Here is a 17,640-nt window from a genome sequence, read left to right as displayed (position 1 = left end):
TTTGGATGTCGTGTTTTTTTTACTCCTAGGTACTATGGGTTTCCGTTTATTTAACACGTTGAAATAATGCACTCAATAGTTTACGTTGTCAAAGGTATTTGGAAATTCATTTGTTGTACAACTGCATTGATATAGCGCCTTTCATGTACTTAAACGCTTCACTGGAACACAACTTAACACTGAGCCACATTAGGAGATTTTAGGACAAATGACCAAAACCTTGGTCAAAGTAGTAGCACTAGGAAGTGTCATGATGGAGTGTGGGGGGGAGGCACAGAGAGGGAGATCCTTTTCTAGAAAAATGAATCAAGGGTGAATATTCACAGTCATGTTCATTTTCAACCATTCAAGAAACCAGGATTGAGAAAGAAGTGGAGCGTTTCTTCTTTGGGGCGGGAGTCTGGGCTGGGAAGGGTGTTTGTGAATGTGGTGACAGAGCCCTAGGAGTGTCTCAGAGAGCTGCCACTCAAGAGTGTGGGAAAGGTGTGCCTCTCACTGGGCTTGGCTCAGGCACGCCTATCCCTTTGGAAATACAGCATTCTGCAGCCTGTCCGCCTTTCCATTTTATTTGTTCACTCCACCGGGGCCGCTTCGCCCCAACAAAGTAGAGGAGACTCGGGGGTCTGGGGTGCAGCTCCCTATTCCCCGCGAGTTAGCCGGCGCACCGTCTCGCCCCCAAACATGTCAGCGTCATTCCGGCCAGGAAGTGTATCCACTGCCTCGGAAAGTTCTTACTACGAGAGTCTCGGCAGCGTTAGCTCTCCAAATCCTGTGTTCGGCGTCAATGAGCAGAAGTCCTACCTGACTGTTGGGAGTCCCAGCCACATCAGCACTCTGTACCGCCATGGGAGCAGCCCGCAGAGCAACACCTTAATCCTGGGACAGGTGAGTCACCTTCACAGCGTTCAACACCATAGTTTGAACCTTTACAACAACACTTTCTCGAGGACGATTAGGGATGTGTAATAAATGCTGGCCTAGCCAGCGACGTCCACGTCCCGTGAATGAACAAACGCAAATGTTTTACTTTTTAAGTAAATACACAATAACAATTGGTCATGCTTAGGAAACTGTTGATTTAACCTAAGGTTTAATATTAGTGATTGGTTAGTCCCGTAGGCCTAAGCGATCTGTAGAAAGCACCCTTATGTATGTATCAGGTCAGCATGATAGATTTTGAGACCTTTGATTTTTAGAATTTTGGAAGAATAAAGCTCAGAGAACATGAGATGTAATTGGTTGCATTGGCAGCAGGTACATTTACCTGTGTGTGAATGATAAATCAGCCCCTTACTATCTCATCATATCTGGCTATCTTTGCTGATAATCCCAAAAAGGTGGTTGAATCTCACTTCCATTACCTTCCTTAACTTTCAACATTCTTTTCTTCATCTCACTTTCAACCCTCTTCCCTTAACTCTTGACCCTCCCATAACAGTCCTCTCTCCCACCCACCCTACACAATGCTGCGTAAACTAACTTCACAGATTACTGGATCTATTGAAATATTTGAACTATACAACCTTGTGATGTATTCATAATAAGAAGTCTGACAACACCAGGTTTAAGTCCAACCGATTTATTTGATAGTAAACCCACAAGCTTTCGAGGTTTACCTCTTCGTCAGGTGAATGGAGAGTTCTGGCCTCAGACAGAGCATGTAAAGTACAGACAGTTTAGAGATTACTGATTAGAATGCGAATCTTTACACTTAACCTGCTGTTCAAGTCTTAAAGTGGCTGACAATGTGAGTGGAAGGAGCATTGAGCACAGGTTAAAGAGATGTGTATTGTCTCCCGACAGTACAGTAAGTGTGGTTTAGCAAACCCAGGCAAGTCATGGGGGTTACAGATAGTGCAACATGAGCCCAAGATCCCTGTTGAGACCGTCCTCCTGTGTGCGGAACTTGGCTATCAGTCTCTGCTCAGCAACTCTGCGCTGTCGTGTGTTGTGAAGGCCACCTTGGAGAATGCTTACCCGAAGGTCAGAGGCCAAATGCCTGTGACCACTGAAGTGTTCGCCAACAGGAAGGAAACAGTCTTGCCTGGTGATTGTCGAGTGATGTTCATTCATCCGTTGTCGTAGCGTCTGCATGGCCTCCTCGATGTACCATGCTTCGGGACATCCTTTCTTGCAGCGTATTAGGTAGACAATGTTGGCCGAGTTGCAAGAGTATGTACCATGTACCTGGTGGATGGTATTTTCACGTGTGATGATGTCATCCATGTCGATGATCCGGCATGTCTTGCGGAGGTTGCTGTGGCAGGGTTGTGTGGTGTTGTGGTCACTGGTCTCCTGAAGACTGGGTAGTTTGCTGTGAACAATGGTCTGTTTGAGGTTGTGTGGTTGTCTGGAGGCAAGAAGTGGGGGTGTGGGGATGGCCCTGGCGAGATGTTTGTCTTCATCAATGATATGTTGAAGACTTCGGAGAAGATGTCGTAGCTTCTCTGCTCCAGGGAAGTACTGGACGATGAAGGTCAAATCAGTTGGACTTAAACCTGGTATTGTCAGCCTTCTTACTGTGTTTACCCTAGTCCAACGCCAGCATCTCCACATCACGTATTCACAACACAGTCAAGTTCCTTTATCGTAAATCTGAAAACTGCATACATCTTAAAACCATATTTTTCGAACAGCATTGACCTTTATCATGTCTAGTCTCATTGATTGTCTGCACTGTTTGTTTACCTTGCTACTTCTGTGGTGAACATGTCAAAAGGAAACTCATTAGGTAGCCAGTATTTGTTATTCAGTGATGCATCTTACTTTAGACTATAAGTTTTTTTGAATATTTGCTACTATCACCAAGATCTGCACCGGCGGTGGCTCCATCTGGGCCCGTGCCCTAGGCTTCCATGCTCACCGCAGCGGCCCTCCTACTCATTGTGGCATAGTACCTGAGGGCGTTGCATTGCCAGCGACGGCTGGGTATGGGCCCGACACTCCAGCGCCATCCATTTTCAGGGCTAGTTGATGTAGCCTAGTCCTAGACTTGTTGTTAACATGTGGTATCTACCAAGTGAAAGTCAGCTGCAGGGGTTTTGGATAAAGGAAACACGGCCTGTAATCTGGGAAGAAGTGAATAAGTGGCGGTTTTCTCACGCCAGTGTCTATTTTACTGCTCAGCTTCAGGATGATTTTCTTACTCATCCTGTCAATCCACAGCTCCATGCGTGAACATGTTTTCAGATAGGGCGTCACACGCCTTCATCTGTGGGCTTTGTAGACTGGATGGCTGGGAGTTTCATCTGCTCCATCCAGTTTTTTTGTGTTTGACTGCAGGCTGATAAGATTAGTTACAGTTTGGTTCTAATTGGCTGTAAATGAGTCTTACTTCTGAGTGGCCATAGAGAAATAGGAAAGATGTCAGTGATGTGATAAGTGATGCCTATTGGTAGATATATTTGGACCTATTGTGGGAGCAGAATAGATCAATGCTGTAGGAGGTGTAAAACAGAGACTGGATGTCACATCAAAAAAAAGTCCAAGACTCCAGCCCTGGTGTCTTCTGTCTTGAACCCCTGAAGCTCACTAAAAAACAAACTTTATTATCTATAATGAGTAAGTAAATGGAAATATTTAATCTGATTTTGACAAAACACTGGCATTAACTTTGGAAAATGAGCGCTTGGGATACTGCACACCAATACTAATAAAGTCTATCCCAGTGAATAGAAACACAAAATTGGTGCAGGAGTAGGCCATTTAGCTCTTCAATCCTGCATCACCACTCAAATTGATCATGGTTGATCATGCACTTTCATTGTCTCACTTCTGCTTTCTCTCCATACCCCTTGATCCCTTTAGCCATAAGGGCCATATGCAGCTCCCTCTTAAACATATCTAATGAAGTGACCCCAACAGCCTTCTGTGGTAGAGAATTCCACAGATTCACAACTCTGCGTGAAGAAGCTCTTTCTTTTGTCAGTCCTGAATGGCTTATGCCTGGGTGCTCTAGTTTCCTCCCACAGTCCAATGATGTGTGGGTTAGGTTGGTTAGCTAAACTGCCCCTTAGTGTCCTGGGATGCGTGGGTTAGAGAGATTAGCAGGGTCCGGGTGGGATTGCTGTCAATACAGACTTGATGGGCCTGCTTCCAGACTGTAGGGTTTTATTCTTCATTCTATTTTACCCTTTATTCTTAGACTGTGGCCCCTAGTTCTGCAATTCCCCAACATCAGGAATATTCTTCCTGCATCGAGCCTGTCCAGTCCCATGAGGATTTTATATGTTTCTGTGAGATCCCCTCTCATTCTTCTAAATTCCTGTGAGTACAAGCCCAATCAATCCAATCTCTCTTCATATCTCAGTTCTGTCAGTCCAGGAATCAGTCTGGTGAACCTTCGCTGGACTCCCTCAATAGCAAGAATGTCCTTCCTCAGACTAGGAGAACAAAACTGCACGCAATACTCCAAGTGTGGCCTCACCAAGGCCCTGTATAACTGCAGCAAGATGTCCTTACTCTTATATTCTAATCCTCTTGTTACGAAGGCCAGCATGCCATTAGCTTTTCTCTCTACCTGCTGTACCTGTATTCCAACCTACAATGACTGTTCCACCATGACATCCAGGAAATGTTTGCACTTTTCTTTTCCCTAAACTTTCACCTTTTAGATAATAATCTTCCTTCCTATTTTTGCCACCAAAGTGGATAACCTCACATTTATCCACGTTATATTGCATTTGACAAGTATTTGCCTACTCAGCCAGCCTGTCCAAGTCACCCTGCAGTCTCTTAGTATCCTCCTCACTGCTACCCAGCTTAGTGTCATCTGCAAATTTGGAGATATTGCATTCAATTCCTTCATCCAAATCATTAATATATATGATGAATAGCTGGGGCCCCGTCACTGAAACCTGTGGTACCCTGCCTGCAACTCTGAAAAAGGACCTGTTTATTCCCATGCTCTGCTTCCTGTCTGCTAACCAGTTTTCTATCCACGTCGATGCACTACCCCCAAGACCATGAGCTTTAATTTTGCTCACTAATCTCTTGTGTGGGACCTTGTCAAAAGCCTTTTGAATCTTTATGGAATAGTAAGCAAATCTCCAGTCAGTGAATGCAGCTTCCCTTCCAATCTCTCAATGCTACCTTTTATAATCTCCAGCGAAGAATTTTGCTGTTACTAATAAAAAGGACCAGTTTTATTCTGTTTATTTCATATTTCTTTGTTTCCTGGTTTGTCTTGGTTGGCTTAATCCAATGACTTAGCTTCTTAATTAAAATCAAAGCATATTTAATTGTCCCTTTTTGTATTCATTACCAAGCGAAGGATAACACTGTTTTAGGACTGCCTTTATTTCTAGTTGTTGAATAATGAGTTTATTTAATACTGGGAATTAGGAATTCAGAAGCTGATGAGAATTATTTGAGCTCAAGTTCTGCTTTAATCAATGCCCTGTCACTATTTCAACACAAAAATATTTTTGAACATTCATTAGAGGCAGAAGAGTTCCTGTAGCTTTGTTTTACAGCAGCTCAGTGGTTAGCAGTGCTGTCTCACAGCACCACGGACCCAGGTTCGATTCCCGCCTTGGGTAACTGTCTGTGTGGAGTTTGCATGTTCTCTTCGTGTCTGCATGGGTTTCCTTCAGGCGCTCTGGTTTCCTCCAGCAGTCTGAAAGACATGCTGGTTAGGTGCATTGACCTGAACAGGTGCTGGAGTGGGGCGACTAGGTGAATTTCACAGTAACTTCATTGCAGTGTTAATGTAAGCCTTACTTGTGACTAATAAGTAAATAAACTTTCCATTTCGGAAATAGAAGAGAAAGAGTGGTATTATGGAAATTTGAAGGATAAGCATTAGCATTTGGAAGTGCAGTAGATCAATCAGCATCTGAAAGAGAAAAAATAGATTTCTGTTTTAGTTTCAGCAAAACACAAGTCATATAACCTGCTGAGAATTTTTGGAAGTTTTTCTTTTTATTCATGAAACATTTATATCAGTTCTGAACAAACATATGGCAGTTTTCTTTCCACGTATGTAACCTATCTTTTTCAAGGCTTTCTTGCATTTTTAAAACAAAACCTCGACACCATCCTTCACCACTCTTGAGTTAGTACATGTGGTAGTTGATTTTCACAAGCCTAGTTAGATTTCTAGATGTTGGGAAGAACAGATAATCCACATGTTTCTTTCACCCATGAATTAGAAGAAATGATTTGCTGAATAAACATTTCTCTAGTCATAACAACTCCTCCTTATACAGGGTGGTGGATAGTGAGTGGAGATCAAGCCAAAGATGAAGGGAGGGAGGCTGCCAGAAGGAACAAAGCCACATTAAAAAGAGGTGTGCCTTGAGATTCTTGCAGTGATAGCAGAACGTTGAACAAGGAAACTCTGTGAAAAAATCTTTCTTTTTGAATAATTGTATTTATTTGTGTGACTACAAGAGACCATCTGCTGAGATGTTATCATTTTAAGTTAAATTCAATTTGGGAAGGTCTGTGATATTTACACGATAGATGTAGACAATTTTTAAGGAGTCTGATATTTAAAAAATGAAGATTCTAGTTTGCGATAGCTGGTGTTGAATAAGTGCAAATTGTTGAAGGTTAGAACATGTTCAGAGTCTTGTCCAGCATAAAATGTATTGGAATATTGACTATTGGCTATAATCTATAACAGATACAATTTTCAAGTCCTTATGATGCTAATAATTAGATTTTTGGACCTGGTGAATTTATGCTAGACTTGCTTTTGGTCCCAACATCATTGTGGATGGTAATGAATGGATAGTAAAAAGTCTGACAACACCAGGTTTTAGTCCAACCGATTTATTTGATAGTAAACTCACAAGCTTTCGAGGGGACTCCCTCTTTGTCAGGTGAATGGAGAGTTCTGGCCTCGGACAGAGCATATAAAGCACAGACAGTTTAGAGATTACTGATTAGAATGCGAATCTTTACACCTAACCTGCTGTTCAAGTCCTAAAGTGGCTGACTGTGTGTGGAAGGAGCACTGATCACAGGTTAAAGAGATGTGTATTGTCTCCAGACAGCACAGTGAGTGAGGTTTTGCAAACCCAGACAAGTCACGGTGATTACAGATAGTGCGACATGAACCCAAGATCCCTGTTGAGACCGTCCTCACGTGTGTGGAACTTGGCTATCAGTCCCTGCTCAGTGACTCTGCGCTGTCGTGTGTCGTGAAGGCTGCCTTGGAGAACGCTTACCTGAAGGTCAGACGCTGAATGCCCGTGACCACTGAAGTCTTCGCCAACAGGAAGGGAACAGTCTTGCCTGGTGATTGTCGAGCGATGTTCATTCATCCGTTGTCGTAGCATCTGCATGGTTTCCCCAATTTACCATGCTTTGGGACATCCTTTCTTGTAACGTATCAGGTAGACAATGTTGGCCGACTTCTCCGGAGTCTTCAACATATCATTGATGAAGACAAACATCTCGCCAGGGCCATCCCCACACCCCCACTTCTTGCCTTCAGACAACCACACAACCTCAAACAGACCATTGTTCGCAGCAAACTACCCAGTCTTCAGGAGAACAGTGACCACAACACCACACACACACCTTGCCACAGTAACCTCTGCAAGACATGCCGGATCATTGACACAGATACCATCATCACACGTGAGAATACCATCCACCAGGTACACGGTAAATACTCTTGCAACTCGGCCAACATTGTCTACCTGATACGTTGCAAGAAAGGATGTCCCGAAGCATGGTACGTTGGGGAGACCATGCAGACGCTACGACAACGGATGAATGAACATCGCTCGACAATCACCAGGCAAGACTGTTCCCTTCCTGTTGGCGAACACTTCAGTGGTCACGAGCATTCAGCGTCTGACCTTCGGGTAAGCGTTCTCCAAGGCGGCCTTCACGACACACGACAGCGCAGAGTCACTGAGCAGAGACTGATAGCCAAGTTCCACACACATGAGGCCAGTCTCAACAGGGATGTTGGGTTCATGTCGCACTATCTGTAACCACCGTGACTTGCCTGGGTTTGCAAAACCTCACTCACTGTGCTGTCTGGAGACAATACACATCTCTTTAACCTGTGATCAGTGCTCCTTCCACACACAGTCAGCCACTTTAGGACTTGAACAGCAGGTTAGGTGTAAAGATTCGCATTCTAATCAGTAATCTCTAAACTGTGCTTTATATGCTCTGTCCGAGGCCAGAACTCTCTCCATTCACGTGACGAAGAGGGAGTCCCCTCGAAAGCTTGTGAGTTTACTATCAAATAAATCGGTTGGACTAAAACCTGGTGTTGTCAGACTTTTTACTGTGTTTACCCCAGTCCAACGCCTGCACATCCACATGATGAATGGATAAGCAGTATGTGTTCAAGACTTGTCTTGCCCCCTGCAGTGTGCTCTGTATATCTCAAGTGAGATACGTTATTGTAACTTATTAAATATATTGAAGTAAAAATAACCACTCATGGTTCCTGCTGCAGTTTTTTTTTAAACTAATACTTTGGCAATTGGTCCACAATTGAATCAAAAATAGGCTCTCGATTGCTGCCTTGCAGAAGGATGCTAATTTTCCACGTGCCCACATAACACGCAGACAGAAAACAAAAATGCAATACGCTTAAACTAAACAATGGATTTTAATCAAATGAGTAATGACATATATGATTTCCTGAATAATTTTCAATGACCAATATTTTACAAATGTTTTAACTTGGTTGCCTTGAGAGATACACTATAGCAGTGATTTGACTGAGCTGCTTGAGATGGAACTTTGACCAAGGTTCACTGTGGTTTTGTTACCTTTCTTATCTCTTTCAATGTAGTTACCAGGTCTCCAACATTTCCTTCCTCTTCAACCCTGAATTCTATCTTTTCCTCTCTCTTTAGAGATATCATCTGTAGATATTGAATTAGTTTCTACATGTACCATCACAAAACCCAGTTTAATATCTCGACTACCTGCCTATTACTTGCCTCTCATTGTTTATTCAGATTGCCCAGCTGACATTAAGTTACAAATGACAACTACTTAGATTCCTACTTTTGGACATTGCTATCTCATCATTCCCACTAGTGTGGAAATCCTGCAAATTTGGCAGCTTCAGTATGTCCATGCTGGCATCCTGAACACCTCCCTACATAAATTCTGCACTTTCATCCTGTTCCCCACCAATACCATTTCATCACATCATCCTTGTCCTTGCTGGTCTCCCATTTTTCCAACCGTGTAGAATTCAGAAATCTTGACTCTAACTCTACAGCTCCGGCAGGCTCTGGTATTGGATTCCAGACTGTCCACTTGGGTCTTCCTGCACTTGTCCATTATTAACACCACAGTTCTACCATGTTAAATTCTCTATCTCTGACTTCCGGGTCTTGACATTTCATTTATAACTTAAATTTAAATGTTCTTTACTTTTTGACTGTTCATTTCTCCAGCTCCACTCCACAAACTTGAACATTTGGGGCTAAAGTTTAAAGTTTATTTATTAGTATTACAAGTAGGCAACGTTAACACTGCAGCGAAGTTATGTGAAAATCCCCTCGTCATTCTCTGGCACTTGTTCAGGTACATTGACCATGCAAAATTCTCACTCAGTGCACCGAACCAGCACATCTTTTGGATTGTGGGAGGAAACTGACACACCTGCAGGAAACCCTGCAGACACAGGGAGAATGTGTAGCCACTGCATAGACAGTGACCGAAGCTGGGAATCGATGCCAAGTCTTTGGCATTGTGAAGCAGCAGTGCTAACCACTGAGCAACCAATTTTCATCCAAGAGGTGGCTAGAAGTACTTCAGAAGTTTCCTGGCTTGGCTACTGGCTTTGGAAGAAAGTGCCTTTAAAGGCACAATTTTCATTTTGGAGAGGCTGAGGAGTGGGGGGTGGTGGTATATGTGGATGCTAACTGGAGTTGAGCTCACATAAGAACATAAGAAATAGGAGCAGGAGTAGGCCAACCAGCCCTTCGAGCCTGCCCCGCCATTCAATAAGATCATGGCTGATCTGTCGTGGCTCAGTTCCACATTCCCGCCCTCTCCCCATAACCCTTAATCCCCTCTCTCATCAAAAACCCATCAACCCGCGTCTTAAAAATATTTAGCGAGGCAGCCTCCACCACTTCAACGGGCAGAGAATTCCAGAGATTCACCACCCTTTGAGTGAAGAGAAATAGTTTGGAAGCAGTCACAGGCTGTTGGGGTGTAGAAGACTTGCCTCAGTGCCCTGGGACTTTGTCCCCCCAGTTATAATAAAAACAATAAAACAGAAAATAGCCCTCCCTGCTCACATCCCTCCACACACTCCCCATCCCTGCCTTCTCATGCCTTCCATCCACCCCAAAGGATCCTCATAACTTCTGTGCCAACATATGCCCCTCCAACTGCTCCAATGACTCCTCATACTCCAATGCCAATCTATGCCCTATTGCAATGGCCCCTCATGCCCTCTATGCCAATAGATGACACCGTTGTCCATTGACCCAGTATCCACTTTGTACAGAACGAACAAACCCCATAGTAACAATGTCACATGTGAAATAGCATTAAAAAAGACATTACTTTATAACTTCTAAATTATCCCTTTTCCTGCAGTCCTTTCAGAATCTATAGCAAGTACTGCAAGTACTTTACACCTCTTTAGCTTGTGTGGCACAATGGTTAGCAGTGCTGCCTCACAGCGCCAGGGACCCAGGTTCAATTCCCACCTTGGGTCACTGTGTGGAGTTTGCACATTCTCCCTGTGTCTGTGTGGGTTTCCTCCAACAGTCTGAAAGACGTGCTGGTTAGGTACATTGACCCAAACAGGCGCTGGAATGTGGCAACAAGGGGAATTTCACAGTAACTTCATTGCAGTGTTAATGTAAATCTTACTTGTGACTAATAAATAAACTTTCTATTTCGGAAATAGAAGAGAAAGAGTGGTATTATGGAAATTTGAAGGATAAGCATTAGCTTTTGGAAGTGCAGTAGATCAGTTAGCATCTGAAAGAGAAAAATAGATTTCTGTTTTAGTTTAAGCAAAATGCAAGTTAAGTAACCTGCTGTGAATTTTCAGAAGTTTTTCTTTTTATTCATGAAACATTTTTATCAGTTCTGAACAAATATATGGCAGTTTTCCTTCCACATATTTAGCCTATCTATTTCAAGGCTTTATTGCATTTTCAGCAAATTTAAAAGAAAATCTTTACACCATACTGCACCACTCTTGAGTTAGCACACGTGGTAGCTGATTTTCCCGAACCTAGTTAGATTTCCATGTGTGGGCAGAACAGACAATACATATGTTTCCTTTACCCATGAATAAGGAGAAACGATTTGCTGAATAAACGTTTCCCTAGTCATAACAACTCCTCCTTCTAGACAGTGGTGGATAGTGAGCGGGGATCAAGCCAAAGATGAAGGTAGGCTGCTAGAAGGAAGAAAACCACATTAAAAAGAGGTGTGCCTTGAAATTCTTGCAGTGATAGCAGAACACTGAAGAAGGAAACTCATTCTGAAAAATTATTTCTTTTTGATCATTGTATTTAATTGTGTGACCACAATACCATTCACCCAGATATTATTGTTTTTTTAAGTTAAATTCAATTTGGGCAGGTCTGTGACATTTACACGATAGATGTAGACAATTTTTAAGGAATCTGACATTTAAAAAAAAAATGAAGATTCCAGCTTGAGATAGCTGGTGTTGAGTAAGTGCAAATTGTTGAAGTTAGAACATGTTCAGAGTCTCTTCCGGCACAAAATACATTAGAATATTGACTATTGGTTATAATCAATAACAGATACAATTTTAACATCCTTATGATGCTAATAATCAAATTTTTGGAGCTGGTGAATTTGTACTAGGCTTGCTTTTGTTCCCAACATCATTGTGGGTGGTGATGAATGGATAAGCAGTATGTGTTCAAGACTTGTCTTGCTCCATGCAGTGTGCTGTGTAATCTCATGACGTACATTATTGTAACTTATTAAATATGTTGACGTAAAAATAAGCACTCTTATTCCTGCTTTGGCGGTTAGCCCATAATTGAATCAAAAATAGTCTCTCTATTGCTGCCTTGCAGAAGGATGCTAATTTTTCATGTGCCCACACAACATGCAGACAGAAAACAAAAATGCAAATACATTTAAACTAAACAATGGATTTTAGTCAAATGAGTAATAACATATATGATTTCCTGAATAATTTTCAATGACCAATATTTTACAAATGTTTTAACTTGGTTGCCTTGAGAGATACACTATAGCAGTGATTTGACTGAGCTGCTTGAGATGGAACTTTGACCAAGGTTCACTGTGGTTTTGTTACCTTTCTTATCTCTTTCAATGTAGTTACCAGGTCTCCAACATTTCCTTCCTCTTCAACCCTGAATTCTATCTTTTCCTCTCTCTTTAGAGATATCATCTGTAGATATTGAATTAGTTTCTACATGTACCATCACAAAACCCAGTTTAATATCTCGACTACCTGCCTATTACTTGCCTCTCATTGTTTATTCAGATTGCCCAGCTGACATTAAGTTACAAATGACAACTACTTAGGCAGGTCCAAAAGTAGGAACATATCTCATCATTCTCACAGTGTGGAAATCCTGCAAAATTGGCTTCTTCAGTACGTCCGTGCTGGCATCCTGAACACCTCCGTACATAAATTCTGCACTTTCATCCTGTCCCCCACCAATACCATTTCATCACATCATCCTTGTCCTTGCTGGTCTCCCATTTTTCCAACCGTGTAGAATTCAGAAACCTTGACTCTAACTCTACAGCTCCAGCAGGCTCTGGTATTGGATTCCAGACTGTCCACTTGGGTCTTCCTGCACTTGTCCATTAGTAGCACTGCAGTTCTATCCTGTTAAATTCTCTACCTCTGACTTCCCGGTCTTGACATTTCATTTATAACTTAAACATTTAAATGTTCTGTACTTTTTGACTGTTCATTTCTCCAGCTCCACTCCACAAACTTGAACATTTGGGGCTAAAGTTTATTTATTAGTATCACAAGTAGTATCACAACGTTAACACTGCAGTGAAGTTATGCAAAAATCCCCTTGTCATGCCCTGGTGTTTGTTCAGGTGCACTGAGTGAGAATTTAGCATGGCCAGTGCACCGAAGCAGCACATCTTTTGGACTGTGGGAGGAAACTGGAGTACCCAGGGGAAACTCTGCAGACACAGGGAGAATGTGTAGCCACTGCATAGACAGTGACTGAAGCTGGGAATCGAAGCCAGGTCCTTGGCGTTGTGAGGCAGCAGTGCTAACCACTGGCAACCGATTTCCAACCAAGAGGTGGCTAGAAGTACTTCAAAAGTTTCCTGGCTTGGCTACTGATCTTGGAAGAAAGTGCCTTTAAAGGCACAATTTTCATTTTGGAGGGACTGAAGGCTGAGGAGTGGGGGGGTGGTGGTATATGTGGATGCTAACTGGAGTTGAGCTCACCACACCCAGAAATAGTTTGGAAGCAGACACAGAGGCTGCTGGGTGCAGAAGCGGACTGTTTAAATGACTTGCCTCAGTGCCCTGGGACTTTGTCCCCCCAGTTATAATAAAAACAATAAAACAGAAATTAGCCCTCACTCCTCACATCCCTCCACACACTCCCCATGCCTACCGTCTCATGCCCTCCACCCACCCCAAAGGATCTTCACACTCTCTGTGCCAGCATATTCCCCTCCAACTGCCTCAGTGACTCGTACTCCAATGCCAATCTAAGCCCTACCGCAATGGCCCCTCATGCCCTCTATGCCAACGGATGACACCACATTGTCCGTTGACCCAGTATCCACTGTACAGAATAAACAAACCCCGTAGTAACAATGTCATGTGTGAAATAGCTTTAAAAAAGTCATTACTTCATAACTTTCTTCCAGATTATCCCTTTTACTGCAGTCCTTACAGAATCTATAGCAGATACTGCAAGTACTTTAGCTTGTGTGAATAAACACCGAGTAATTGAGAAATAAATCTAATGGAGAAATCTGTCAATCAAGTAATGTTTTCATTTGGGTCCACCTATGTCAACAGACTAATTGATGTTTGGAATCTAAGGCTTGGCTGACACTTCACTTTGGCAGCATGGTGGCACAGTGGTTAGCACTAATACCTCAGTGCTAGGGAACTGGGTTCAGTTCCAGCCTCGGGTCACTGTCTGTGTGGAATTTGCACATTCAACCCATGTCTGTATGGGTTTCCTCAGGGTGCTCCAGTTTCCTCCCACAGTCCAAAAATGTGTGGGTTAGGTTGATTGGCCATGCTAAATTAACCATAGTGTCAGGAAATTAGCAGGGTAAATGTGAAGGTTATGGGAATAGGGCCTGAGTGGGATTGTGGTCAGTGCAAACTTGATGGGCTGAATGGCCTCCTGCACTGTAGGGATTCTATAATTTTACAAAACTGATGGAATGCTGTACTTCCTGAGGTGTTATGTTTCAGATGAAGTGCTACAGCAAGGCCCCTTCAGGTAAAATTAAATGATCCTGTTACATTATTCAAACTGTCCTATTACTAATTAATCCCTTATGATTGTGTTTACCCCAGTCCAATGCCGGCATTTCCACAATATTAGCCAGGACACCAGGAGAACTGCCCTGCTGTGCTTTGAATAATGTTTATCCTTAAATCAGTGATCACTTACCCAATTGAATGATGGGCTGTTATGATGAATAAGTTACCTGCTGTATTTCTATACATTACAACTGACTACACTTCAGGCGTTCTTCATTGGCTATAAAGCACCTTTGGGTATTTTGAGTATACAAAAGGCACTACATAAATGCTACTGTTTAACATCAGCTAACAACTTTGAGAAGTGCTTTGAGGCAGATTATTTTGTTGAACATGACTTTAAAGTACACATTGTTGGTGAGATCATAAGTATTTAGTAGTGGTGTTGCTAATCGTAATAGAGACAACCCACGTTGCTCCCACTCAACTGGCCTTAATTCATTGGAACTCGCAATAAAGTAGCTCCAGCAGATTGGCCAGTAATTTTTATTATGAAACAACTTCCTCATATGTGTTCGAGGGAGCTTTTAATGAAAGCGATCATCACCTTTTGCTTTGATGGGAAGTATTTAATTAAAAGATTCCTTTGTGGATGAGAACTCCTACCTGTTCTGTGATACTTGTACAAAGTGTAGGGTTCAAAAGATTTTATGCAGCTATGGTTTGACTTAAGTACACATTGTAACTCCTAAGCAAAACCTGGCACTACTACAAATACTGAAACAGTCTGAAAATTACAGATGCAAGACCAATTTTAGCTAATTATTTGTGTGTAGGCAAAAGGGTGTATCTGAAAGTAGTAGACCCAGCCCAGTGAATATTAAATACAATGCGTGTGAGTAATGAATGGGAAAAGAGATACATACAGAGCGGTGTCTGATTGATTTTCTACTTACTAAAGTGTTTTTGCTACTTGTTTAACAAAAGCTTCATAACTTTAGAACATATTTTAATGACCAGTAGTTTCACACGGCGCAGCAATTTTATTAATGACCTATCAATATGTGTGGGCAACATTAACCCTTCAGCCATCATGACTGAACAGATAATTTAATCATTTGTTCCTTTGCTGTTTGTGAGACCATGCTCTGCTTCTGCATCTCCCAACACAACAGCAGCAACTAGACTTAAAACATAATTAATTGGCTGTAAAGCACTTTGAGATGTTCTCACTATTTCCACGTGTGTGTAAGTCCACTTTTGGTCAGTGATTGTTGATTTGATGCACTATCCTTGGCAATAGATAAAAGCAAATAACCAAATTCAGTAATTCCCAACTGCTGGATCTATTTTTAAAAATAGACCTCAAATACCTCGAACCGAGATGAATATTTTGTAGGTAATTTTCATATCCTGTCTGGGCACAGGTGAGGTGCCAGAGAACTGGAAGATTGCTAACACTGTCCTATTATTAATAAGAGGAGGTAGGAATAGACCAGGAAAATATAGGCCAGTTACTAGAAAGAATTCATTGGGACAGTGCATATTGGCACTTGGAGAGAGGCAGAGTAATCAGGGATAGTCAGCATGACTTTAAGAAGAGGTCGTGTTTGACAAATTTAACCAAATATTTTGAGGCGATAGCCAGGAGTGTTGATGAGGGTAATACATTATGTGGACTTTAGCAGGCTTTTGATTAAAGTCTCGCATGGCAGACTGGTCAAGAAAGTAAGAGTTATTGGGATTCAATGCAAAGTGGCACATTGGATCCAAAATTGGCTCTGATCAGAAGCAGAGAATGATGGTAGAGAGATGTTTCTGTGACTGGAAGTCCATTTCCAGTGGGATTTCCGCTGGCCCTGTCTATTTGTGGAGAGGCCTTTCTATTTGTGATGTACATTAATGATTTGGAGGAGTATGATCAAGAAGTTTGTGGATGACACAAAAATTGGTAGAGTGACAAATAGTGATGAGGATAGCCATAGACTGCAGAAGTATATCAATGGACTGGTCAGGTGGGCAGAGCAGTGGCAAATTGAATTCAACCAGAAAAGCATAGGTGCCAGAGCAGAGAGATAAAGTAGTTAAGAAGGCACATGGAATATTTGCCTTTATTGGCCAAGGCAAAGAATACATGAGCACGGGGATCACACTTGAGCTGTACAAAACACTGGTTAGGCCACAGCTGGAGTACTGTGTACAGCTTTGATCACCACATTGTAGAAGGGATGTGATTGCACTGGAGAGGAAATTTCACCAGGATGCTGCCTCAATTGGAGGGCTCTGAGCTGTGAGAAGAGATTGGATAAATAGGGGCTGTTTTCCTTGGAGCAATGAAGGTTGAGAGGGGACCAGATAGAGGTGTATAAAATTGTGAGGGGCATAGATAAGGTGGACAGGAAGGCACTTTTTTCCATTAGAGGAGTCAATAACCAGGGCGCATAGATTTCAGGTAAGAAGTGGAAGACTAAGAGGAGAGTTGAGGAGAAATATTTCACTCAGCAGGTTGTGGGATTCTGGAACTCACTGCCTGAAAGGGCAGTTGAGTCAGAAACTTGGTTTCTACTGGCCCTCTGATTTCAAAAGCCTGTCTGCTGTTTTTAATTGTCAGTTAGTATGCCTTTTGGCCACTAATTGGCTTATTTGGGAAAATCACAGCCGAGTGACTGTTCACCACACAATGTGTATAGTCGCCGCATTTGAGTCTGCTATCGTAGTGCTGAATCTGAGGGGAAAGTCCTGCCCTAATTGTTCTCCACGTCCAAGGGAGAATATTCTTGCCTGGGAGGTGTACAGCAAAGGGTCACTGGATTGGGGTGAGATGGTTGTCCTGGGATGAGACACTGAGTAGATTGGGCTGATAGTCTCTGGAGTATACAAGAGTCGGGGGGGGAGAGAGAGAGAGAGAGAGAGGAGGAGGAGGAGGAGATGGCGAGGGAGGAGGTTGGCTGTTGATCTCACTGAAACATACTGGACCCTGATGGGGCTTGGCAGGTATTCACTGAGCGGCTGTTTCCCCCGGCTGGAGAATCTTGAACACAGTCTCAGGATAAAGGGCTGATCGTTTAGGATTAAAATGAGGAGAAATTTCTTCACTCAGGGTGTTGTGAATCTTTGGGATTTTCTACCCCAGGTTGTTTCAATGCTCCACTATTGAGCATATTCAACACCGGAATAGATAGAGATTTGGTCCGTGCAGAAGGGTGTAGAGAGTGGGCTGGAAAGTGGAGCTGAGGCAGAAGATT

The 17,640-nt window shown here is 42.6% G+C and overlaps 1 protein-coding gene across 1 annotated transcript in view; it reads left to right on the top strand.

Moving 5' to 3' along the window:
- The first annotated feature begins 488 nt into the window (after positions 1–488).
- The window catches only part of pof1b (POF1B actin binding protein), a 92,500-nt gene continuing 75,348 nt past the window's right edge, over positions 489–17,640 (top strand). The window contains exon 1 of the mRNA XM_080187707.1: positions 489–885. Coding sequence (XP_080043833.1) covers positions 682–885 — 204 coding nt within the window. The 5' untranslated portion in view covers positions 489–681. The remainder of the gene's footprint in view (positions 886–17,640) is intronic.

The sequence above is a fragment of the Carcharhinus amblyrhynchos genome, chromosome 4 (assembly GCF_965287045.1).
Source record: "Carcharhinus amblyrhynchos chromosome 4, sCarAmb.v2.hapA, whole genome shotgun sequence".
Classification (NCBI taxonomy): Eukaryota; Metazoa; Chordata; class Chondrichthyes; order Carcharhiniformes; family Carcharhinidae; genus Carcharhinus; species Carcharhinus amblyrhynchos.
Note: the sequence above shows the minus strand (reverse complement) of the source record. Positions and strands in the feature narration are given on the sequence as shown.